The sequence below is a fragment of the Grus americana genome, chromosome 1 (genome assembly GCF_028858705.1).
Source record: "Grus americana isolate bGruAme1 chromosome 1, bGruAme1.mat, whole genome shotgun sequence".
NCBI classification, from domain to species: Eukaryota; Metazoa; Chordata; class Aves; order Gruiformes; family Gruidae; genus Grus; species Grus americana.
The window spans coordinates 200,084,313-200,111,146 of record NC_072852.1 but is presented as its reverse complement, the minus strand read 5'-3'; the positions used below and the strand labels follow the sequence as shown (position 1 = coordinate 200,111,146).

General features: G+C 41.1%; 1 protein-coding gene across 11 annotated transcripts in view; it reads left to right on the top strand.

Moving 5' to 3' along the window:
- ZMYM2 (zinc finger MYM-type containing 2) overlaps positions 1–14,141 on the top strand; it is a 92,588-nt gene extending 78,447 nt beyond the window's left edge. For all 11 annotated transcript variants that reach the window (XM_054815963.1, XM_054815991.1, XM_054816000.1 and 8 more), the window contains 8 exons: positions 20–127; positions 2,377–2,471; positions 3,648–3,816; positions 4,769–4,920; positions 8,938–9,052; positions 10,116–10,367; positions 10,751–10,871; positions 13,298–14,141. In XM_054815963.1, the coding sequence (XP_054671938.1) occupies positions 20–127; positions 2,377–2,471; positions 3,648–3,816; positions 4,769–4,920; positions 8,938–9,052; positions 10,116–10,367; positions 10,751–10,871; positions 13,298–13,490 (1,205 nt within the window). In that variant the 3' untranslated portion in view covers positions 13,491–14,141. The remainder of the gene's footprint in view (positions 1–19; positions 128–2,376; positions 2,472–3,647; positions 3,817–4,768; positions 4,921–8,937; positions 9,053–10,115; positions 10,368–10,750; positions 10,872–13,297) is intronic.
- The last annotated feature ends 12,693 nt before the right edge of the window (positions 14,142–26,834 follow it).

Here is a 26,834-nt window from a genome sequence, read left to right as displayed (position 1 = left end):
TATTTATTTTTATTTACAGATGTGATAGTTGAGTCAAGTCTACCAAGCTCGGAAACAGAGGCACGAACAAGCTTGCCCGATGTTCCGTATGAACCAGACCTTGATATTGAAGTAGACTTTCCAAGAGGTATTTTTTCTGTCATTTTAATATATATTGTGAAATAGACATTGTGGGCAGCCATTGCATTTTTGATAGCAAGATTCAGTTGACTGACTCTGTTAGGTAAAACTTAGCCATGCCTTTGCAAGATGGGGGCTTCTGAATTAGTTACTCCATCTTTCTAGATATGGTATTTGAAACAGAATGCAAAGAAAAGGGGGAATTAACCTTTCACAAACAAAATTGGCTGCATCACTTGGTTTTGGATGTGGATTTGGGAAAACTATTTTGAAAGCTCAAAGACTCAGATGGCAAATGTCATGGAAAACAATAATGAATACATTCTTCAGTCACCAGATATTTCCATGGAAAGTAGTGGTTTAGAGCAGAAATGACAAAAGGGCAAATTTCCCACTCAAGTTTGTTAGAAAATTGCAAGCTGGTATGCTGCACATCACTTGTGTTACCTTTTAGTGTCTTGTTAATGTCCATACCTGTATTTGAAAAAGGTAGCATTATTTGAATTAGCAGGAAAATCACTGCTTTGAGACCTTTCTTGAAGGAAAGTCTTGGGTTTATGTATTACAGTTTCTACCACGCTACAGAATGCAGGCAACAGTGTTTGTTTCCTTGTACATTGTCCTAATCAGTCCAAGATAGCTCCTGGCTGTAGTTAGTCTCTCCCTTGACGTAGTGTCTCTTGGACGTGTAACTCATACCTCCTCTGGATAGCTTTTATATCTGATGTTGAAAGTCCCCTTTTGCCTTGTGTCGTAGATATCCGCACTGGATGCCCAGACTGGGTTTCTCAGTTTTCTGTACATCTAATTTAAAGGTCAAGTCTAGGGGTTAGTCTGACCTTAGTCTTAAGAAGTTTATTAGCCAGATGCATACTAGATTTTTAACCCTCTTTATAAGTGAGGCTTGGTGCATGAGAAAGACAAACCATGGAAGAAGAAAATAATCAAAGCAGAATAGTAAACAGTAGTTTGTAATAGGTATTGATTACACTGAAGTTCTTCTGAGATGAGATTCTTTGTGGTAACAGGAGAAGGACTGGTGTTTAGTCTGGGGCAGAGTTCTTAAACCCTTGTATGTGAGTGCTATTAAATCTGGACCAGTTTGAATGGTGTCTTGAATAGTAAGGTACTGAAATCAGACTATCAGAAGAGCATTCAGTTTTGAATGAAGACACTGTTTGATGGCTAAATGAGGGATGAACCATCTTCAGTAAAGTAAATAAAGGTGTAACTTGCAACATTAAATCCATTCATATGTTGTCTCATTCCACTGTGTTGCCTTCAATCCTACCCCTGAAATGTTAAATAAGTAGTATTTTAACATATTACCATATATCCGTCATGAGCTAGACCTCCACCACTTGTGTATATATATAGACTAAAATCAGGGGGGTTTATCTGAAAGAGTTTGCGTTCTGATGCTTAATATTTTTAACCAAGTATAATGTGCTATATAAAATATAAAACATAAATAGAAGTGACAAAAATATGTGAACAAAAGTGCATGTAGTAAGTTAATTTGTATTTTTTTCCACTCATAGCTGCTCATTCTCATTATAACTTAAGCTTCTTAATAACAAAGACTGCCTGGGCACAAAAAATTGTGTAAGAGTCTGTAGTAAGAAATCTCACCTTAGTGACTTGGTCTAGTGGAGGCAGGTTGGAACTAGATGATCTTTAAGGTCCCTTCCAACCCAAACCATTCTAGGATTTTATGATTCTATGACCTGAGATGGTGCTTGTAAATGTTGAGCATTGTATCCTTTACAATTTATTTAGAAATAAACATTTTGATAGCTTTGCCTTACTATCCAAATAAGAATAGTTTTATTTCCTCTTACTGAAATGAAAGCTGGAGAGGGACTGTTTACAAGGGCATGTAGTGATAGGACAAGGGGTAATGGCTTTAAACTGAAAAAGGGTGGATTTAGATTAGGTATTAGGAAGAAATTCTTCACTGTGAGGGTGGTGAGGCACTGGAACAGGTTGCCAAGAGAAGTTGTGGAGGCAACCTGGTTGCTTTGGGCAACCTGGTCTAGTGGAGGGTGTCCCTGCCCATGGCAGGGGGGTTGGAACTAGATGATCTTTAAGGTCCCTTCCAACCCAAACCATTCTGTGATAAATCCAGTCTTTGGTAATGTTTATGTGTGTGCTTTTGTGGACCCCTTATGTTAATGCACACTGTTCATTGGGGGGTTTTATACCAATATTATCCAAAAGATGTTTAGAAATAAGCTTCTGTTAATGTATTTTCAGCAACTGAAGAGCTTGATACAGAAAATGAGTTTTTATTACCTCCTGTGTTCGGGGAAGAATATGAGGAACAGCCAAGGCCTCGGTCCAAAAAGAAGGTAATTTTGTCATGCTATTAAAAAAACCCAAACCATGACATTTAAGTGGGCAAAAATATGCCAGTTTGGGGGTTATTTTTAGTTCTCATACTGCTCTAAAACACGCTACTGCCTGTTCATACCTAATATCCTATTTTTATGATGTAAATTGATATACTTCAAATAATAAAATTATTTCAGTCCTATGTTTGTTGGAGTTAACTGTTGGATTTAATAGGAATGTGATTTCTAAATTCTGATCCTATTTTTGCTTCACATTGGTAGAAGTGTTGATGTAACGTGCTAGTGTACTCTTAGTAATGCTTTCCTACCTTCTACTTTGAACAAAACTCTCTTAGTTTTATTTGATAGTAAAACAGAAGAATGTTGGCATTACCATGGCTTATAATGGGAGCTATACCATCTCCTATGCAAAATGGTTTAAAAAAATATTATTTGTTTGGAATTTTCCCAAATTTAATTTTCAGTCAAAAATCTTAGTTTAGGCATTGCAAATAAATTAGCCAGATTATTATATTTAGAAGGAAACTAACAGAAAATAGAGTTTCTGGTGCCTGGCACAAAGCTGAAATGGTTTTGTTGCAGTAACAGCAGTAGATATTGCAGCTTTAAAAAAAAAAAACCAGCCAACTTCCAATAAAACTTTCTAAGAATGAGTGTCTTTCTAGTTTTAAATTTGGAATCTAAACTTTGTCAGTATTGTCCGCTGGATGTTATCCGTATATATCCAGTGCTTGACATGCTTTAATTTGGGACCAATTCTGGCTTTTCCATTGATGGGTTCAGTTGAGCTTAAAAGTTGACCTTCTGACATAGGTTTGTAGGATTTTTAACTTCCTGCACATTAACACAATGAAATCCTATAAACACACTGAATTATTTGGTGCATCATGTGTTTGTTGCTTAATACGATGTAACGAATGCAGCAACTCCATTATCAAAAGTTATTCTGTCTGTGTTAGGAACCAGTTTGAAAGAGGAATTAGAAACATGCGTCAGCTTAAGTAAATACCGTCCTTAGAAGTATGTTCAACACAGAAACTATCTACTGAAAGAAGCATGTGTTTCTTTACACTGAACCTTCAGTTTGTAATTTGGCCTGCAGCTTTGCTTATTCTGCCCAGTTATTGCCGTCAGCGTCTGTCAGCGGTGTTAACCACTGTGTTTCAATGGCAGGGGGTGAAGAGGAAAGCGGTGTCAGAATACCAGTCTCACGATGACAGCTCTGAAAACTCAGAGTGTAGTTTTCCATTCAAATACGCGTATGGTGTAAATGCATGGAAGCACTGGGTAAAGTCTCGGCATTTAGATGAAGAGCTTCCGGAACTAGAGGAACTGAAATCAAGTAAGTATTTCCAAAAATCTGGCATCCAGATGTTTATTTGGTTGGGAGAATTGCTGTACTCGTCTGGTTATCAGCTGGAATTTTTAATAGAAGTTTTCACATGTTGCTAATGTTCCCACAATGACTGTGATTATTTTACCAGAGTTGCCAAACTTCTTTTTTTTTTTTTTTTTTTTTTTTTTTTTCCTTCCCACACCCGTTCCCCCTGTTCAAGCAGTTTTCCCTGCTTGGTTCAAAATGCACTTCTCGTGCGAGCCAGGACAGCACCTTCCTGGATTTTCTGACTTCTTGTGACCTTTTTTTAAAAAAAAAAAAAAAATCCTGGTTTTTCCTTGTATTCTAACTCGCCTTGGAGTTCACAACTTTTCTGGCCACCTTCTAAATTGCAAGGGAGGGGCATCCTACTCTTTGTCCTGGAAAGGGGATCTTCATCTGAGGCTGGCATTACCTGGCTGTGGAGCTCTGACATGAGGTGGCCTTCACTCCCATGGAGTCTTGCTGCTCTTTCTGCAGCACTCCTCTGTGTCTACATTTGTACTGTGAGGGAAAAGGAGGATTGCTGCCACTCCTGCCCTTCTTCAGCTCCCACGTGCGTCTTGGCACCATTGCATTATGCTGTTGGATCTTTGGAAACTGCCGTTTCCCCGAAGGTCTCCCTCTACAGCACTGTGTTCACTTCAGCATCTTGGGCCACTTCTGTGTCATCCTCAGCTGTGCATGACAGTACCTTTGTCAGCAGGTGATACTGCGTTTGGTTAATTAGACTTTACTCTGGTGGCCTTGTTTATTTTAATAGAGACCTAACATTTGAACTACTTAGTACATTTAGACTCATTCATTGGTTAGTGGAGAAGACATCAAGCCAGTTTGCCTGCTCTCCAGTCCAAAAATACCCCATCCCACCCTCACCATGTAATAATACTGTATAATGTAGCTTTTTTTTTCTTTACAGCAAAGTCTGTGAAATTAAAGGAAGATTTATTATCACATACTTCAGCTGAGTTAAACTATGGGTTGACACATTTTGTCAACGAAATTCGAAGGCCAAATGGAGAGAACTATGCACCTGACAGCATCTATTATCTGTGTCTTGGGATTCAGGAGGTTAGTAGAAGTTGTAGAGATGGGAAGCAGAGCTGCTGAGTTGACAATAACCCATTTTGGTGGAAGAATGGAGATAATGTGGATTTATTGGCTAGAAGCTCTTTTTAATATAACGGCTATGATCTGGGACACAGAGAGGCTGCTGTCTAAATCACATTGTAGAAAACTGTCTGTACAGAAAATGAGTTTGCAGACCCATCCTGAAAACTGAAATGTAAACTGGTAAATTGTAATAATTTTCAGCTTCTTGTTGGGTTAAAGCAAGGAATTTGCCATCTAAAATGACACAGTTTTTCCAAATGCTGTGCTTCATTTTATTTGCTAAAGATGGCTTAATGTAAAAGCGGGATGAAACAAGGAATAATCTATAAAGGTTTTATTAATTCAGTTACTTAGCATATAGTGGAAACAAGCTATTTGAAGTGTCTTTTTGGGAGAATCTCATTTACTGAATATTGCAAACTGTGGGCAGTCAGGCTTTTTTGCAGAGTGCAGGAAACACTGCTATATTTACTGTCCTACGCGCACACACTCCTGCCCCAAATTGTGATTACATCGTATTTCAAAGCAAAAGGGAGTCAGTTTAGATGTATTGTATGCGAAGGCAATAACATATCACTAGATAATTAGAAAAGCTATTCTACAGCTTCTTTTAAGCAGAGGATGTCTTAATTTTTGGTACACGAGGCAAATCATAGATAAAATAAGCCATGTTCAGAGCTGAGAACACAAAAAAAATTTCATTCAATTTAAAAGGCAACCAAAAAATGCATATGATGTGGAAAGCAAGCTGTTCACAGGCTTTGCAATCCTCCTTAAACTTTTTTTATAGTTAAAGTGGACTTGAATCAAGTAACAAATCTTTTAATCAAAATCTGAAAATAAATAGTACTCCACTAATTTTTCTGCATTGAGAGTAGGCAGAATTAAGGAATCAGTTGATATCTTTCCCCCATGGTTAAAATTTGAGAAGCAAGCATTCATTGTTTGGCATTTTTTTCAATATTGCTACAAAGCACATTTCAAATGCAGCTAGCTTTCTGCCGCTGCACTTGCACGATCTGCTGTCTCTCTGTATCTTTCTGTTGAATCGAAAATACTCGTATTAAGCTGATAAAAATAAATAGAGTGAGCTATGTGTTTATAAAGTGGAACTTGAATAATATCTTTTTTCTTTTCATCTTTCTCTTTGTGCCTTTGACATTGTCTATCTTGTCTACTGTGAAAACTAGTTATGTGTAAAACGTTATTTTTTTTAGCTCATCAGAACCAAGGTTTGTGTTGCACAACACAACTATAATAAGCCCTAATATACACAACGCTGGAACATTAGAGGAACAACTTGTGGTCATGTTACTGTAATTACTGCTTATATTTAGTGTCCAGTATTTAATTCAGGTGACGTTAACAGCCCCATTTCTTTGGCCCAATTGTGCCACCGCTATACAGATTGGTAGGAAGATGCACCTTGTCCTGAAGAGTTTGCATTTCACCAAGGCAGGCAGCAAGTGTGGGACAGAAACACGGAAACATGTGAGCTGTCTGTGTGGTAATGGCAAATTGTATGTACATGAGTTCGTGTTACCTTTCTGAAGAAACGGGTTGAAACAAGTCAGTGGTACGCTAAATGCAACACAGTTGTCGCAATGTGCAACAGAACTCCATTGGCTTCTGGTATTTTCTTAGTCATTCTTCCCATTTGACAACCCTGATGTGTGTACTCTTCAAAGAGAATAAATTGCTTTGCTGCTGCATAACAGATACTGGCTCTGTTTAACTCAGAAGGGACTCAGAGGAAATGAAATTATGCCATTTAAGGATAAAGTTGTGCCAAAGATCAGCGATGCTTTGCTAACTTGGAGTAAGCTTCTCTTCAAAGGAAGAGAATGTAGAAGCTGTAGGTTAGAAAAAGAGCGCTTTCCCCCTCCACCAGAATTACTGCACTTGCTGTGGCGATGTATAGGCTCAGATCAGAGCTTTTCCTCCTGGATATAATGTGGTTTGAGCACAGGAGAAGCGCAAGGGAAGCGCTCAGGAATCTTCAAGTCTTAAGGGGTTTTTTTGACTCTGTAAAATAACTATTTTTCTTAAAGGAAACACTTGGAAAATCTGTTCCAGCAAACTAGTCCCAGAGTCAAACGAGTGCCTTTTCTCAGTTCAGGTTCATTTGCAGCTGAAATTGTCCTGCTTCCAGCCAGAAATGGTTCAATAATGGTTTTGATAACTCTGAAGTACTGGTCCTGAAAAATATCACACTGAAAAGTAAAGGTCGTTGCATGGCCAGGCGGGCATCTAGTAGAAAGAGAGGATTCACCTAGAAGGCGGCGTTAGCCTACCTCGCTGCCCTGCTGCATTGTGCCCTTCATTCTTTGTCCCAGCCCCTTTGGGGGTTTTTGGTCTGTTTTGGTTTTTGCACATGTAATAGTGGAGTGGTTTGGGCAAAATTCAGGCTGATGGAGCTTGGCAGATGTTTGAAGGTGCTGTGGGCGGTGATTCAGCCTGTTCTCCACTGTGGGACTCTGAGGTATGTCGGGTTCCTTCCCGTTCTCTGTGGTTTTGGTAGAGCTCGTCTCAGGCGGAAACTGGTTATGCTAATCCTCTAGAGTTTGTAGAGTAGTAGAGCAGTGTAATGCTGTGGAAATGGCGGTTTGCGGATGCGTGCTGGTTATTGTATAGCAGGGGAGGCTGCACCATGACAGCATTCTGCTGTAGACCCTGCAGTGCTAATGGTCCGGGGTGCTTCCCAGGTTTCTACTGGAGAGGTCAGAGTTTAGCCAAACACTTACTCTGAACCAGGAAACAGAAATAACTTTTAATTGCGTTCTCACAGGCTTGTATGGGAATTGGTTTTGAACCAGTTTTCAGTTTGATTTCAGTTTTGCTGCCAGCGTTCAGTCTGAGTGTTTAATGCAAACCAGAGCAAAAGAAAATTCATGGAGGAAAAATGTGCCAGGGAACGGAGGGGCAAATGCTGTGAAGCTTATAGTAAGCTGTGCTGTCTGGTTTAGAATTCCTTTATAAAATCTGATATATGTAGAAACAAGCACATTTTGAGGAATGTTGTGCTTTGAAGAATTAGTTAAATGTATCATATAAAACAGTTATCTAAATGAAGATGTTGTGTTGGAGACTTCTAGGAAGTGTATTCATTCATTTTTCCTTATAAAACTGAGTGCAAAGATAAGGAAGTCAAGATATGCTGAGCCGCCTAGTATGAATGAGTGCTATGTTTAATATTATTTCAAGTATGTGTACAGAAATAGATGCCATTTCCAGAAGTGAGTACATTTTTTGTGTCTGTCACTTTTATTGTATTCACTAACAACAGGCTTGGTCACGCAAAGATAACACTGAAGTGGAAAATTTAAGAAGCCAATCCTCTGTTTCTTAGAAATGCCTCCAGAGAGGATAATGTCAAATACTAGTATAGCCCTCAACCGCTAATTTTTGGTAAAGGTTCAAAAGAGTTTCTGTCTGTAAGGTCAAGAGGGTTAAGATAATTAGATTGCAAAATAGGCAGGCGCCTTGCACCATCCTGTCCTTTTTTTTTTTTTTGCATTGTTGCGTATCATTACCACAAATATATAGGGGTTTCTTTGCTCCGACTTCTGTGTTGAAGATGCTTTTGTCAGTGTCCAGATTTCACATTTAAAATCGCAGGTTCTTGCTAAACATTTTTTTCTTCGAAGACCTAGATGGAGGAAAAGATAAATTAATTGGTTTTTTTAAGGGACTCCCCCCATTCACTGATTACAATGTTGCACGCAGGAACATTTTAGAGAAAAATGTTAGAGTTGTAATTAATCTATGATTCACATCCAGTTAGAAATTTACCACAGACATTGTATTGGAGATAATTTTTAACTGCTAAATATCAGAAAAGTGTCATTGCTTTTTTTTTTTTAGATACTGGTTTTTTTATGGAAGTGCAAGCATTGTACTGAAAAAGAACCCTATAGCACAGGATTTGTTCTAATCTGGAATTGTAAATATTGTCTGTCCTTCTCTTCCCTGTAGTATTTATATGGAAGTAATCGAAAAGACAACATATTTATTGATCCAATCTACCAGATGTTTGAACAGGAATTAAATAAAATCCTTAGGAGTTGGCAACCAAGCATACTTCCAGATGGTAATTTTCTTTTTGGTCATGTATGTTTTTCATCTCTTAATAGTTCTGTGTTCTTAAGCATGTAGATACATACAAACATGTTAGGCATTGCAATAGTAATTGATTAAAAATCATAAAGATCTCATCTAAGAGTTCAGTTAAGACTGTAGCTGTTCTTATTGTCTTGTTTCTTGGTAATCCATGCTGCAAGAGTTGATTTTTGCCACCGCCTGTTATCTTAAATTGACTATCCATTTTCAGGAGAGAAAGTTACAATAAGCAGTTGCTCTTCAACCCGTACGTGAGTTCTCAGATGGGAAGTAGACAGGCACTGGGCTATGTGGGTAGGGCTGATGAGCCCTGTATTTAGTCTTTCCCAGCTGGATTGGGAGGGCTCTCTGCTATGAGCCTTCTGCTCAGGAGGATCGTCAGTTCATGGAGAAAAATGGAATTTTCCCCAGCAGATCGATGTTGCTGCTGAGCTGTGGAATCTACTGTTCTTCCATCTCTCTCGCAATCCTCTCGAGTGAAGGCTCATCCTTACCAACCCCTTTCCTCTCTCTTCTTGATGCTGTCTTTTCTCTCTGTAGCCTTGGAAGGTCTCTACACATGACCCTCCCTATATACCCTGATATAGCCTAGGATGAGTGCTTTCCAAGTGAGCTATCCATTAGCCATAAGAAAGAAGAAGTTATAGCTATTTGGAGGCCTTGTCTGAGCAGAATAAAACACACTCAAAAATATGCTTTTTATGAAGGGATTACAATTAGCCCCTTGAACATTTGTTTTCATGTAATAACACGAGGGAGCCACACGTAAGCGGTGCTGTTCAAGTAATTAAACAGACATGTGCTCTGTCTGAAATGGCCTATACTGATATTTCCCATCGACTGTCTCCTCCTGAAAGTGTCTGTGTCTTTATGAGGTGGTTTTGGGGGTGTGGACATATAATTAAATACGCTTATTAGAGGCTTCTCTCATGAGCATTTTGTTAAATTTTGTAGCAAACAGAAACTTGATTCTTTTACACTTGGGTAGTTTGTGGGCAAATCCATTGATTTTCTATAATACTCTTTTTTTGAAGGATCAATATTCTCTCGAGTTGAAGAAGATTACCTTTGGAGGATTAAACAGCTAGGATCACATTCACCGGTTGCTCTTCTGAATACTCTGTTCTACTTTAACACTAAATATTTTGGCCTGAAAACAGTGGAGCAGCACTTAAGACTTTCTTTTGGCACTGTTTTTAGACAGTGGAAAAAAAATCCTCTAACAATGGAAAGTAAAGCCTGTCTTCGATATCAAGTGTCTTCCCTGTGTCGAGCTGATAATGAAGGTACTATGGCAGTTCCAAAATAAGTATTGCAGGAGCATCCACACTGCGCTCCTCTGCGGGACGTCTGGGCACCTTGCCAGGAGCCAGAGGTCTGCTTTAACATAAAGTTTAGCAGCTCTCGGCTCCCGGATCTTTAATCGGAGTGTGTGGTCCGTGGAGACCCCAGGGTCTCTGCGTTAAATGATCCCTTTGAGCCCACTGGTCTCTGTGCTTAAACGCTGCGACTTTGTTGTGGCTGTGGGTTGCGTTTCCAGATTGCAGATATGCATAGTTGTGGTGACCACGTTGTGGTGCTTGGTGGGCTGCACCCTCTGGGAAGTTTACTGAAAAAGGTAAAATAACTTCAAGTTATGGCTTAGATGTTGTTGATTTTCTTCTTAAAGATAAAATTACTACTGGAAAAAGGAAACATGAAGATGATGAACCAGTATTTGAACAAATTGAAAACACGTCTGATCCAGCTAGATGCCCTGTGAAAATGTTTGAGTGCTATCTGTCTAAAAGGTAAGTATGATATGGGGTAATACAGGAGTGGTCTAGAGTCAACCAGGTACAAAAGGGAAATGTTTGGATGCAACATGAAATATACTCAAGCACAGGGAATGGATTGAGATCTTCTGAAAAATACCTAAATGAAGGCATTGAAATTTCCAGTTCTGTATCTGGACAAGACGTGCAGGAAGTGTGGGAGCAGCAGAGTACTTCAGTGTTAATTGTCAAGGACTCCGTCTGGGAATGACAGTATGATTCAATTTTCTTACTTGGAAACACCAAGTATCTCTGCAGAGAATTACCAACAAGGGATCTGGTAGGTTTTGCTACTGAGGGTTGTGAGGTCCCTGTCTCTTCAGTAAGAATTGAACTGAGACAATGGATTTGCTTAATGTTAAGTTATCAGGAGTTTGAACTGTAGATGCTTTTGAAATATCTAGTGTGAAAGCATGTTTAAAATATCTTGTAGTTGAAAAAAATATTACTGACAGTAACCCAGCATTTAGAAATAGTTTGTTTCCTTCCAATCTGCACATAAATTAATACATTAAGAAGAAAAGCTTAGGCAACTTAAAAAAAAAAAAAAAAGTAGCAGCTAAGTGTTTCGGAAGTGTTTGAAAACAGGATTTCATGGGAAATACTTTTCTTTAAATGGAACAGCCATTCAAGTGACTGAATTTAATGTAGGTTTTATGTAACTCGAGGTGAAATATAGGCAAGTGATACCGAAGAAATAAAATCACATTGTATATACAATACAATAAATCAAATGAAGTGTGAGACCCAACATGTGTTAGGAAATAGCGTCTTATTCTTAAAAGTGAAGAAAGAGCTTACGGGCGATGCAGGCAGAAGAGCAAGCATGTGAAGTTATAGAGAGAAACCTGTAAAGATAACTCGTGTTCTGTTAATGCAAGCACCTGTTTTTCATAAACTCAGTTAATTCTGATTGTTGCAGGGGTTTTTGTTGGTTTTTTTCCCTTCACACTGTCCACTGCCATGGTTTGGAGAAGTTATATTGATAAAAGTTGAAGCTGGATTTTTGAACTGAGTTACACAGCCAGTAGCAGGGAGAGAACAAATAATTTCTTTTTCTTTAGAAACATCTCAACTTTGGGGAAAAGAATGCACTTAAACCCATTTAGATCATTATGTATGGTGTGGTTTCAGGTCCTGCTGTCTTACAGATAGTCGTCACCATTGCTGAGTAGAGCAGCAGACTGCTTCTCCTGGTTCCACTTCCAATAACATATACCTTGCGTCTTTGATGAAATAATTTTAATAAAATATTTAGCACTTTCAAAGCTATTGTAAAATTTCTGGTAATGTTGTAATTTAAGGTAATATTGTAAAACTATTGTAAAATTTAAGATAACGCTAGCAGTTTGAAATATACTTGGCAATCAGTGGACAGTGGCAGTAAAATTTCCGGATCCTCTCATTCACAGCACTATATTATTGCTTGTTCCTATAAAAATACTGGTTTGACAAAAAATTAGGAAGGGGGTTACAATATTTCAACTATTAGACTATTTTAAACTATCACATTTTGGCTTCTTATCTGACTCTTAATCTGACTTACGTGAGAGCAGAACAACCCAGTATTCACCCCAGCAACACCTGAAACTTTATCAGCTAGTTTGGGAAGACAAGCTGGTAAAAATTCTTATTTTTACCAAACAAACATGAAATACAGTTGACCTCTGAAGTCTGCAGTGTTTGTGAAGGAGAGAGCATGAGTGAGCAGTTGTACATGCAGAATTGAAAATTATTTTCTGAGACTTGCCTAAATGGACAAAATGCTAGAATTTCCTTGAGAGGTCTTCTCTAATGGCTTGGAGGATACGTGTGAGCTGGATCAAGGACGTATACGAACTCCAAAGTATAGCAGGTCAGGAATGAAAGGATTTTAAGACTTATAGTGACCAACCCTTTAAGTAAAATAAGAGGAGGAGAAATTTTAGCTTGATGTAGTTCTGTGAACCTCTCAAAACTACTGTCCTGGACTTTCAAGGGGACCTCAGGCTCTATGTTCAGAGACTGCCGCATCAGGCAGTGGTGCAGGCAAGTACTGATGTCAGTGCTGGGCATCTTTGTAAATCTGTTGATCAGGGGTCCTAAATAGACAGAAAGCACTTTCTGGTTTAGCAAGTCCAGGAGTTGCAAAATTTTGAAAGCTGGAACAGTCTGTTGTCTGCAGTATGCTTGCTCAGTCCCAGGCTTTTGGCTGCTCTGAGGACGTAGGAGTGGCTGGGCTCAGGCCAGATTCATCACGGCTCCTTCTATGAACAAGACTGCATTTCTCCCCATTAATCTTCTTTTTGTAACTTGCCTAAGTACAATTAGAGTTTTGTTTGCGGAGGATGTCAGAAGTGCTAACGTACTGTTTTATCCTGTGAAGCTGTTTTTCTAACCCCTCTTGTTTTCCCCCCCTGTAGCCCACAGAATCTGAATCAGAGGACGGACATGTTCTATCTGCAACCAGAGTGCTCTGTCTCTGCCGAGAGTCCCATCTGGTACACTGCCACTTCACTGGACCGCAACACTTTGGAAAATATGCTCGTACGGGTTCTTTTAGTAAAAGATATTTATGATAAAGACAATTATGAACTGGATGAAGACATAGATTGAAACAAACTTCCAAAAACCGTCAAGAAAACAAACAGCATTAGATATAGTCATGCTGCTAGACCTTTACTATGGAAAACATTTCAAGTTTACCCTTTGTTTTATGAGTTTTGTAGCAGTGTGTACCCTCACCCGGGTATTACCATGTAAATAGTCTGTGAGTGAAAGTTTCCATTATTCTGCGTAGTGGTTTTAGGATACCTAACAAACACATTTCAGATTCTTTTTTTATTATTTATTTGATTAGGTATGTTTGTAACTTTTTACATTGCAAAATATGAATGAGAATGTGCCATGTGTAATTTTTTTTCCCCCCCCTTGTAGTAAGAGACATCCATATTGCACAACTCTGCTGTTGGAAGCTCCCTTGAAAGGAGGCTCTTTTAATGGGTTCTTAAACCGGATGGTTGTGTATGGGTAGCAGTACTAAAGTTTAGAACTTGCTGTGTCTTTCAGAATTTTTAAATAAATTGTAAACTAATAGGTTTTTTACTTTTTAGTTACTGAAGCCTTATAAGGTTATGTAGAGAGATTCCATCTTATGTACCAAAAATAGACAAAAGAGAATGCTGTCAATATTGGTGTACTGTAATGTGAATCTATTCTGGTGAAAACATTTTTTTCGTTGCCCTTATTAAAACCTTAGTGTCCTTTCCTTATTTGTGACTCTCTCTCAATTGCCCCTACAAATAATATATATATATAAAAAAAATAAATGAATATAAGCTTAAAGCATGTGGTCATCAAGACATGTATTTTGTAAAAAACAAACCCAAAATCCCCTCAAAAAAAAACAAAAGGAAAAAAGAGAAAAGAAGTGTCTGATGACAATGCTATATAATTCTTTTCCGTCTTTACTTTTCTGACCATAAATGCTGGTACCTCACATTACTGTAAATCTGTCCTTTGTAGCCTTAGGAAAAGGGATTTTAATGCTCTATTACATAAAGTAATATGGTATGCTAAATTTTTAACTTTCCTTTCTCCTTGCATTCCTGTATTTAAATACAGTCAATACTTGACTCTGGGTGGGAAAATTCTTTTAACTAATGCTTCCATTCAAAAGCCATATGAGACGTGAAGTTGCAGAAAGTTGAAAGATAATTTCTTTTGAAGAAAAGTCCTTTCATTTGTTCTATATCCTTTCATTGTGTTTACTTTGCATAAGGAGTCTGATTGCCAGATATACGTTTAGCTGCTTAAGTTTTGTTACTTGCTCTTGTTTAACTGAGCAATATGGCGATTCATGCAATGGTTTTGCTATTGTACTGAAAAAACTGTAGTAGAATATTCTACTATAAAGTAGTCATAAGTTTGGGTCTCCTAAATGACATTAAGCATCTGTTGAGAAGAATCAACTACTAAAGGAGAAACTTTCTATGTATCTATATTACCACCTTAGGATTTATTTCTTGCAAGGGCTGCATGGCTTTTTCATTTTCCTTAGCTTAAAAGAATGCACATAGGGATGCCTCTTTCTATATAGAGAAATAAAGCTTCAGTTGCTTTGTTTTGTTAAGCAAGTTTATTTAAATTTCTGCTATCCTTGTGTGTTCGTGAGTCTGTATTAACTTTAGATATACCACTATTTCAAAAGTAGATGGAGATGTACATGTTTAATTTTTCTTTTTTTTTCTGGTGGCTCTACCCTTCCTGTGAAATCAAGAAATGCTACGCAGCAACAGTCAATAGATCACTAAGAGCTTCAGTGCTCTTTTCCCTTTGTGAGTGAGTACGTAAGAACTTAGTTCATTAACGCTTCTTTTTTTCAAACAACAGCCATTGTTCATGATACATAAAAGTGATAAAATCAGAAACCATAATCATGGTTTTGGTCTGGCCTTTCCAGTTGAACACCTGACTTGACTGTAAGTTACATTTTATGTATGGGAATCATCGTTACTAATTACCTGCCTAAAATGCATTATGTGCTTAATTTGAAATACTTCATTTAAACATACATTTCAGTTTTTTGATAAATAGCAATAAGGATCACTTGTAGCCCCTTCTCTGTAGTTCAGGCTTCAAGTACTTCAGCAGGGGCTTTAATCACTCTGTTTAGGACAGTGTTTAACTACAAACACATTTTTGTAAAACTGCAAACTTTTAACGTGAAGCTTAAAGTACCCTAAACCAGGACTAAAGTTACGTATGTGTGTGTCGAGTGTTTTGTCTTAAACAGAGTTTAAATTCTTGTTCTCAAAATGAGATTACAGCTATTTCTTAAATAACGTCAGTTTTTAATATGGCATGCTGTACAACAGACATGCGTTTTCAGTGTCATGAGAAAATAATGAATGCTCCCTGAAGTTTATCAGGAATCACATTATTATCTTAAATTCCTCCCATTTTCTATCCAAGATTCACCTTCCATAAAAGTAAAAATACTCATTAGGTTTTGAAATAGAAATTGTTACACATAGATCCATGTTGGAAATATAAAGATGGTAGTCAAGAAAACAACTTTTATTCCAGAAGATGGAGCTATTCCATCATCAGCAATAATGTTTTTCAAGTGTTTAGTGTGTTTAGATTGAATGTTGTGAACTGCTGAGATTTACTGCTGTAAATTGCAGTCCAGAATGCATCATGGCTCAACATATGTGTTTTATTCCTACATTTGAATGGTGATACAAAATGCAGTAAAAGGCCTTAGTTCTGAAGGAAATAACAACATGCAATTTTAGAATAATTAGAAGTTCAGGGCAAATAAGTATTCCTTTTCTTTGTAAGAACTGTCAGCAGCTGAACTAGATCAGGTTGGTGTGATTGAGTTACCTGCAGGTTGCTGTGCAGGAAAACGTATGATGCCATGTTCTACACAGAGCTTCCAAGTCACTGATACGTATCAGGAACCTGCCCTCGCTTTCCACCTCAGGAGGATGTGAGGTGGCAGCCTGGCTGTTCCGGCCATCCCTGTGAGCTCTGGCACGGCTCACCTGAGAAATCCAGCCTGGGGACTATACTGCCCTGCTGCACGGAGCCCTGCCGATGGCACGGGCAATGCCGTCCAGACGGGATTTTCCTAACTTCTCAAATCGTGTCAGCACGTGCTCCGCATCTCTGCAGTTTGAGATCTAGTTATGAACAATGCACAAGTGACGTAGGAGCCTCAAGATCTTAAGAAAATTAGGTGGCAAGTTAGATACAAAATATAGTTCAGTGTGAGAAATAGTGAAAAATTAATGCAATTTTCTGAAAAGAAATTTTTGCTAGTCATCTTTTTTTTCCCTATAAATAATTGTGTGCAGTCATTGAGGAAAATGCAACTTCTTGTAATTACTGAACTAAGCATAAATTATGGCAGTTAATTTTTACTGAACAGAAGGTTATGGCTGTGGATTAATTTCAATGTGTGCAATATTAATTATCTTTAAAATCTCATAGTGTGACTATAATGCAGCAAAATTTGTTTTCTTAGTACCGATGACTGTCCCGTGAGAGGCTTTGTGAACAGGTGGGGAAAACAGGAGAGGTGACACATAAACTTTGCAGTCCCTAGAGGAGTAGGTGTGTGGGATGGAGGAGAAAAGGCATGAGTGGTGGTAGGCGCTCGCCCCATTTCCACTTTCACTGACCTTTTTTTATTCTATAGAAGGGGGTTTTTTTCTGTTACACTTTCCTGGTTTTGTCTGTTACTGTTAGGAATGGTAGTTAAATATTTCAATTTCCATTTTTGTACACATTCACTTTTCAGTTCGTTACACTTACGTTGTGCATTATGTGATACGTGTTACGTGTAGGACCGAGTATGATGCAGAGTAAGTGGAGTGGGAGCTTTTCGATTCCACTTGCACCAAGGACTGCGGGGACTCTCAATGAAACTGAAACCAAGAAGTTACCAAGATTTAACAGGGTGTTTGATCATCATATGTGAAACAAGTCTCGGGGTTATCACAGCAAATGCCACCAATGTTTTGGAAGCATAGAAGTTTGAGTTACCCAGAGCAAAGCCATAGGGTTTGTGCGCATCTCCCAAGAGCTGAGGCTGTGGTCGCCGCGCAGGACACGCAGTCCCCAGGGGTTTGGTTAAGTATGGCAATTTCCACTTTCTCAAGTGAGAAATAAATCTTTCCTCTGGCAGCTTTTGAATTTGAAATGTTGAAACCTGAAAGCCTCAACACATGAGCCACGGCACGGATGCTTGAAACCAGCATGTAATGGGGCACGTGCTTCAAAACTTAGGCTGGTGTTGGTGTCTGTAACAGTAATTAATTAGCCATTTGTGTGCCCATGAGCACAGCAGGCATCTCACGATGCACAAAGATGACGTGGGGATTAGTGCCTGCTCGTTGTGCCTCTCGGGTCGGAGCTGGCAGCCTCGGGCACGCGGCTCTGCCTGGCAGGGCCCCAGCTGGCTGCAGGCGCTAACGGGCAGCGCTCCCCCTCTCCTGCCCGCAGGCAGGGCAGGACCTGCACCCCGTGTCAGAGTGTCTCTCATGCTCTTTCCATGGTGATCAGGGAGCTCCCGGTCACTTCAGAGTTTCTTGCTGGTGGTCTATGATGGAAAATGTGTGTCTGCAACATGAGCCGAGTTCACGATTGGGTGCAAAATAAGTCTTGGGCAGGGAAGGAGCGGAAATGATAATTTCATCTCATAATTGCATAATTGCACCTTAATGTTACCTTTACAAAAGCCTCTCTCCCCCCAACCCAGTTCCCCCAGACAAAATACCAGAAAGGATTTGAGTGAGACGCCAGTGTGGTAAAGAGCTTCGGGAGGGAGTGAGCGATTTATGTGATGGTGACTAGGCACGCTGCTGGGCAAGGGGAGTGAGCAAATACACAAGGAGAAGGGACAGAAAAAAATTGCTTGTATCCGTTTTGAACAACTAACAGGGTTTAGGAGTGCAGACTCTGATGATCCTTTTCGAGCTTCTGTCACCTGTTCCAACTTCCCGGATAGCCTGGCTCAAAGGATCTCACCCAGCGACTGCTGTGTGCTGTCAGTGGACACGGAAGTGAGGTCCGTATTTAAAAGGGCTTAGTCCGGCTAGTTGTATTTTCAGGATATTGGTGTGTTGGTGAATATCTCCTCACCCAAGAATTAGTTGTCTTTATGGAATAAAGCTACTGATACAGCAGTCGTGGAACATTTACAAGTGCATAATTTGAGTTGGGAAGGGTGCAGTTAAATCACTGTATCGTGTCCCAGGTGCTGGTGAGGTATCACAGCATTTCGATTAATTCTTTAATCAAATCTTTTTCTATCTCCAGTGTCCTTTTGGTTTTTTGTGAAATGAAAGGAGAAAATCTCTGAAGATAGCAGAGTCCTTGGAAAAATCCTTCAAGGACACCATCGGTTGTTTCCTCTGTTGCTGGCAGGAGGACATGGGAGCTGGCCATGGGCAAGGAGCCACAGGGTAACCCTCTTGTTTGTCATAGCTGGGAAAAGCTGCCCAGACTCTCTTGCTCCCCTCATGAAGAGTGGTTTTACCCAGGCACTGGTGGCAGTCCTGGAAACACGTCTGAGCAGATGGTCACAAAAAGCAAGTAGAGAAAGAAAAGGAGAAGATCAAGCTCAACTTTGATTTCTTGTTCAAGTAATTTTTCAAACTCCAGGGATGTGAATACGAATGGGACTTGAACGTGATCTGAGTTTTGCTTTCTCTGCGATGTGGCGTTTCTCGGAGAAGTGGCATGTGGCCCTTGGTGAGGGCCGTTTCTGGCTGCCACCCTGCCTTGGGTCAAAGCAGCAGCAAAGCTGATTTTGCTTCCTGACATGAGTGCTGAAAGCTTCCCAGTATTGTTCCCCAAGTTTACATCTTTATTTTATTGGTTTTACCTGCCTTGACCCAAAATGGTGTTTGGCAGGAGGGCAGATACCGAAAACACGAGTCCCTCTGTCACCCGGTGCTTACAGCTGTGCAGGAGGTGAAAGCTTTGGAAAGCAAGGCCTGCTGGTGCCAAGCAGGGAGCCGGCAGTTTGGACCTGAGAGGTCTGGAAAGAACAAAACCTGGTATTAAACCAGCTCCTCCTTCGAGCTGTGGCTGTTTCCTGAGTTTGAGTTTGTACACTTTAAAAAAATAATAATAAAAAAATTCTTCAATGGCTGGTTCTTCCCAATCACAAACAGTCTGGTTTGGTTTCTCTCAGAACTCCTCAAGGATGGGTCTTCTCCTCAGTACAATGAGACTTAGGGTTTTTAGCATCTTCTTCCTTTATTTATGGATTGATTGATTGATTTAAATAATTGTTCCTGGTTCACAGTCACAGGGGAGGGAAGTGTTCAAGGCATTAGTGGGTTGTCATGTACAAGGTGCCTAAATACTTGTAAGTCCTCTATTTTGTTTTTACACTAACATTCTGGTTCATAAAACATGAAACCTTATGTCCTTTCTGGGAAATGAACAGGAACATCCTTGTCATCTGTGTAATTTAAACTGCTGACATTTCATGTGTGCCGAACCACTAAAAGTGTTTTACTGGTTTAAAATATGAAATAATATTTTAGTTCTTAGTATGTTTGCTGTGTTAGCAGTATGCTTCCTCCAGTCATTGGAGATACTTTCTGCTTTGAGCGTGCATTATGCAAGGCAATATAAATGTCCTATTTGCATTTCTAGTCTTTAATGTTTTTGTAAATACTCTACTTGAAAGTGAAGAGGAAGCTTTTCAGCTCAGGATAAAGCTGGGTTACTAAGGGAAAGGAAGGGGCCCGCCATCATTGCAAAATCATCAGCCTTGGTACCTCTGGAAAAAAATAATCCCAGAAGTCTCCCCTCCTCATTACATCTAAAAACATTCTCTATTTGTCTTTTTTCTAGCCCCAGACATGACATCTACATTAGTACGTAACAACTCTGTGGTGGCAGTCAAAAGAAAAAATATTGAAAGATTTACAGTCTGATTGCCATTAACTTAAGAAGTAAAGCTTTTTTCTCCCCCCCCCCCCCCCCCCCCCCCCCCCCCCCCCCCGATGAGTTCTGGCTGTATCAGTGGCCTCATTGGGATTAAAGGTGAACATTTTAAAAAATAATTTAAAATGACAAGTTTTGAAAGAGAACAGGAGGAAGAGCAGTCTTTGATAGGCTTAATGTCAGCTGAGGGAACTGAAAAGGAAATAATTTGAATTCTCTACCAGTGTGTCCATTCGGTTCAGGTTGGTTGGAGGGATAGGAGCCCAGGTGTCTTTTGCAATATCCAGGCTTGTTCATATACCTGTTCTTGTATCTTGGACAGCTCCTATAGCCAATGTACTTTGTGTTTCTGTAGATTGCACTGTGTGCTTCTGTACGTATGACTGTTCATCCAGATTGATGACCACATTACAATGAAGCAGTCATCTCTGACCTTCAGGCAAAAAGTATTTCTTATAATAAAATCGCACCTCATCCCCAGAGGTGGTGTCCAATGTCTGTTTTCACCCCTGAGGGAGAACATTCTTGTCTGTCATTGGTGTCTCATCACGAAATATAATGTGATTTCTCCTCCAGCATCAACTGGAGAATCTCACAAAGGAAGAGAGGAGAAGGTTCAGAGCAGCAAGTAACTCCTCACGTCAACTAGATCCCCAGAACCACAGGCGATAGCTTGGGTGAGTTAAGTATAAGTGCATTGCCAGAAGAAGAGAGAATCTTACAAAATTCCTTGGCAGCTCTGCAGTCAGTTTAATAAGGGACCAGCATTTGTGCTGTAATTATTGATTGTATTTATAAGGATCGGAGCCTAGCAAAGTTGTGAAAAGGCTTTTCTGGGAGAAAGACTGAACAATTTGGACTGTTTAAGCTCAGTAGGGAAGAAGTGAATAACAAGGAATGTTACTATGAACTGTCAAGCAAAAGACTGGAAAATTAACAAGAAAAGAGCAACGCCCCCTCACAGTGTGGTTTGTTACTCTGCAGAAACCCACTGGCACGTGATCTCGGGAGGGAGCAGTGCTAAGTCTCTTCTAGGTATGGGTGGATGTGTTTTTCACATCAGGAGAGCAATCACGGAAACAATGTATAGTTTTGGGTTTTTGTGTGTGTGTTGTTTTGGGGGGTTTTTTAATGCAAGAAAGTGAAACCTCTCCTGTTTTTTTTTAAGCAAATATCCCAGTTCCTTCTACTCCTCTAGCAGCACCCTGGGACATATTTCTGCAGTGCAGGGAGAAACAGATGAGCAAAAGGTCCTCAGAGAAATAAGACCATTTATGAGTTTTGTGCTCTGCCTTCCCAAAGGCACAGCTGTTCCCAGCACAGGAAGGAGGTTCCTCAGTCAAGGGGAAGCTGTCTTGTGCTGCTGTCTTCTAAGATGAGAGTTACCAGGAGGAAAAAGATTTCTTGATGCCACTGGCATCCTCACTGCCACCATGGGCTAGAGGTGCACCAGCGGGGGCTGCATTTGGTCTGGTGGAGGAAGCTGGGAGCGAGGCACTGTTCTCCTGGAGGTCTTCAGGTGCCTGTCCTGGGAAATGCTTTCTAGCCCACACTCGTGTTCTCTCTTGTGTTTGTCTGCTCCTGTCTGTTAGTTCCTTCTCACTAATGGAGTAATTCCGGCTGGCAAAAGTCCCTGCTGGCAAGGGGTGAAGCAGTGGCAGCTCCAACCTGGTGCTGCCAGGTGACCACTGTACCCTGCCTGCAGAGTTCCTGTGGTGGAAGCAACCACCAGGAGACTCACCCCATCCCAGATCTTGCAGGGCTTGTGGTGGGAATCACAGGGCTGGGAGGGTGAGTGGTGTGAGACCTTCTTCCAAAATCCCTGGGGGTACATTTGGACACTAGTCCAGATTTATGTCAACGTGCCCCAGATGTTAATGGATCATTCAGGTTGGGAGCTGAAAGCAGTGAGCTAGATGTGTTGCTGTCCTATATGTATCGATTGCAGAAGGTGATCTGCCTTAACTTTGCAGTCCTGAAGCATGTTGGCCCTGGCAGGATTCTGATGTTTTATGACAGCAGAGCCTGAGGTATATCCATCCAGAACCTGCTGTGATTTCTCACACACATTGTGGTGCATGTTAGAGTTGTATCCTAATGTTAAAAGAGCAAAATAATAAAAGCAAAATGTTTTTATGAATGTCTCCTGCAGTGGGTAGCCACACACACCAGCCATGCCTGAGAACTCCTCTTCTGGTCTTTACATCTCCAGTGGAAGCCTGTCAGCTCCCCTAACTGTGGTGTTCCTGGCAGACCCTATGAGTGCATGCGAGGGATAGGGAATTTAACGTAAGCTGGCTCATCTGAATGCAGCTCTGGAAGCTCTGCTGGAACCCACTTTTGTGTGATTCTCAGCTTCAGGGCTGGATTCTCAAATCAGCATTCAACTTCCCAGACTGTATCCTACAGAAAATACAGGTACCAAGGAGAGTGCCAGGAATCCTTTAAGAGCTTGGGCTGCTTTTAATTTGAAAAGATTTTTAAGATGAGTATTTGTAGCCCATCATTTCTAGTTCATGACAATCACTTTGCTGAACTGCTGCTAGAGGAATCAATAGATCCAAACTTGTTTCAGGAAGGTAACTAACACAGTAACGAAGACCTTCGAATCAGCTTTACTGGCTTTGCAAATTAAGATCATGACTATAACAAGACAAGGTTTGGACTCCATAAAAGGTCTGTTTCTCTGTGGTTAAGATAAGCAATACACTCATTTTCAGCTCATGAGCAACTGGGTTTGGTCATACAGAGACCCTGACTGAAAGCTGATTTCCTACGGACATTGTAAGCGCATGTCTCACCCAATGGCAGACACACATGCGTGTGCATTTGCTATCAGTCTCACTAAGATTGATTTCCTCAGAAGGAAACTCCCCACCTCCTCTTCAATAGAAACATCAGAGGTGCTGCTGTCTTGCAGCAATTGATCTTAAACTTTACCTCTAGCAGGCTTAAGAGGCAGCAGATTTCTTTAGCTGATACATGGCATTAGTTAAAAAATAATCATGTTTATGATGTTTTTAGAAGGCAGCCCTTTAGGCTCATCCCAGACTGGGGTATGTCTTATGTGAATGGGATAAAGGGAATGCTGATCTTGAAAGAGGAACTCTTTTTTTCCCTGCAGATAATTTGTGACATCATAGGGGAAAAAAGGAAATTCTACGTCAGCTGCTTGATGTTTGATGCATGGAGCTCAGAGGGAAGTACAAGTGCATCCTTCAAGTGAGGAATCTCATTTTAGAGTTGTTTCCATGGCAGTTTAAGTCTATATGTGTACATCACTCCATGGAACTGCGCAGGTCAGAAGTAGCATCTGTGAGAAGGCATCTACGTGACTTTTCAGTGGTGTGAACCCAATAGCCAACAAACCAAAGAATTCTATAAACTTTTCTAAATTGTTACACAACTGATTTAAGGCTTATGGAATTTGTATGTGAAACCATTACTGAATATAACACATAAGTGGTGGCCACGATAGGGAAGAAAGCACAGTTTTCCCCTCCTTTACGTTAGTGCTTTGACCCCCAGTTGTGCTCATTTTACACTTTCTCTACCTGTCCTAGAGACTCTTCGCATGTTCTATGCCAAAACATTACAGCTTTGGCAGATTTTGAGTGGAGCCCAATCTGCTGCAGAAGGTCCATCCTTGCAGCAGACCCATGCAGCCTGAAAGCGAATTCAGTGGCTGGTGACTACCACCCGAACTGAGGTGCACCTGGGTGCGCCCTTTAGGACTAGACCAGTTGCTGACTGGTGCATCGGGGATTTTTGCCACCAACTTTACTGCATGGCATAACCCTGGGAGGCCAAAGTGGAAAGGAGGTAGGACAGAAACACTCAGCGCCTTTTCCAGGCTAAGGTCACTGCCACAGAGCAGGGATTTGAGGTTGTTTTTCTCAACTCCAAGACTTCACCCTGAGCTCATGGAAAAAAGGGATCTATGAAGCAGTTGCTAGCCAAAACTATTTTGCCAAATAGTCTCCCCTTTTGTGACTGCCTGGCAGTTTGCAGGGTTGCTCTGCTTTCTTTGCACATGTTCTTCCAGACATACAAAATTCCTCTAAACCTGCCCAGACCAACGTACCAAACCCACCCACCAAATCACAAGCCTTTCTGCACCAAGTCAGTGATTTTGGGAGCTGCCATGTTACTCTCAGCATGTTGCTATAAGCATCGACCACCAAACAGCTTCTCCTGGGGGCCAAACCCCATGTCACCCACCTCCCAGCTTCATCACTGTGGGTTTGCAAGGGCTAACTCTCATCTCTGCTAGTGTGAATACTGCAAGAGACAATCCTCCTTTGGCCCTGATGATAAGACCCATGAACACTGGGAATGTGAAACAGGTCCCTTCCTTCTGCTAGTTACCAAATGCATGATACAAGCACTGGAAACCTGGCAAAAAAACCCATTTCACAGGGGAGAAGCAGGGAGCTTTTACTTGAACTGCAGTACAAAATCCTCAAATTGCTTCTCTGGGAAGCTGGGAAATATTTCCAAGCCAGGGGAAATACAGGTCTGTTTCTGCCACAGTACTGCTCGTTTGCTGGTTACAAGAGAACCTTGTGGTGACTGTACACGTGAACCCAGCAAAAGGCACAATGGGAAACTGCCATGCAAGGAAAGCAAGAGACCAGCATGGCTGAGTTGAGACCTGCTGGTCAAACCAAAGGGCAAGAAGGAGATGCACAGGCAGCATAGGCAGGGACAGGTATCCTGGGAAAAGTATAGGGATGCTGTCTGGTTGTGTAGGGATGGAGTCAGGAAGGCCAAGGCGCAGCTGGAGCTGAACTTGGCAAGGGATGCAAAGAATAGTAAGAGGGGCTTCTATGGGTATGTCAGCCAGAAAAGGAAGGTCAAAGAAAACGTACCTGCCCTGATGAGCAAGACTCACAAACTGATAACAGATGAGGAGAAGATGAGGTATTCAACGACTTTTTTGCCTCAGTCTTCGCTGGCAACCTTTCTTCCCACACTTCTTGAGTGGATGGACTGCAAGACAGGGACTGGGAAAGCAAAGTCCTTCCCACTGTAAAAGAAGATCAGGTTCATGACCACCTGAGGAACCCAAACATACATAAGCCTATGGGACCTAATGAGATGCATCCTAGAATCTTGAGGGAGTTGGCTGATGTAGTTGCCAAGCCACTCTCCATGTTATTTGAAAAGTCATGGCAGTCAGATGAAGTCCCTGGTGACTGGAAAAAGGGAAACATTGCACCCATTTTTTTAAAAGGGTAGAAAAGAGAACCCTGGGAACTACCAGCCTGTCAGCCTCACCTCTGTGCCTGGGAAGATCATGGAACAGATCCTCCTAGAAGTTATGCTAAGGCACATGGAGGACAGGGAGGTGATTCAAGACAACCAGCATGGCTTTGCCAAAGGCAAGTCCTGCCTGACCAAACTAGTGAGTGGCCTTCTACAATGGAGTGACTACATCAGTAGACAAGGGTAGAGCTGCGGATGTCTATCTGGACTTCTGTAAGACTTTTAACATGGTCCCCCATAACATCCTTCTCTCTAAATTGGAGACATATGGATTTGATGGGTGGACCGTTAGGTGGATGAGGATTGGTTGGATGGTTACATCCAGAGGGTAGTGGTCAATGGCTCAATGTCCAGACAGAGATCAGCGAGAAGTGGTGTCCCTCAGGGGTCCATACTAGGACCAGTACTGTTTAATATCTTCATCAGTGACATAGTGGGATCAACTGCACCCTCAGCAAGTTCACACCAAGATGACACCAAGCTGAATGGTGTGGTTGACACACCTGAGGGATGGCATGCCATCCAGAGGGACCTGGACAAGCTCAAGAAGTGGGCCCATGTATACCTCATGAGGTTCAACAAGGTCCTGCACCTGGGTTGGGGCAATGCCTCCAGTATCAATACAGGCTGGGGATGAAGGAATTGAGAGCAGCCCTGAGGAGAAGGACTTGGGGTACTGGTGGATGACACAGTGGACATGAGCCAGCAGCGTGTGCTTGCAGCCCAGAAAGTCAATGGTATCCTGGGCCGCATCAAAAGAAGCGTGACCAGCAGGTCGAGAGAGGAGATTCTGCCCCTCTACTCTACTCTGGTGAGACCCCACCTGGAGTACTGTGTCCAGCTCTGGGGGTCCCAGGACAAGAAAGACATGGAGCTGTTGGAGCGAGTCCAGAGGAGGGCCACGAAGCTGATCAGAGGGCTGGAGCACCTCTCCTGTGAAGACAGGCTGAGAGAGTTGGGGTTGTTCAGCCTGAAGAAGAGAAGACTCCAGGGAGACCTAGTGCAGCCTTTCAGTACTTAAAGGGAGCTTATAAGAAAGATGGAGACAAACTTTTTAACAGGGCCTGCAGCAATAGGACAAGGGGTAATGGTTTTAAACTAAAACAAGGTAGATTTAGACTAGATATAAGGAAGAAAATTTTTGCAATGAGGGTGGTGAGGCACTGGAACAGGTTGCCCAGAGATGTGGTAGATGCCTCATCTCCTAGAAATATTCAA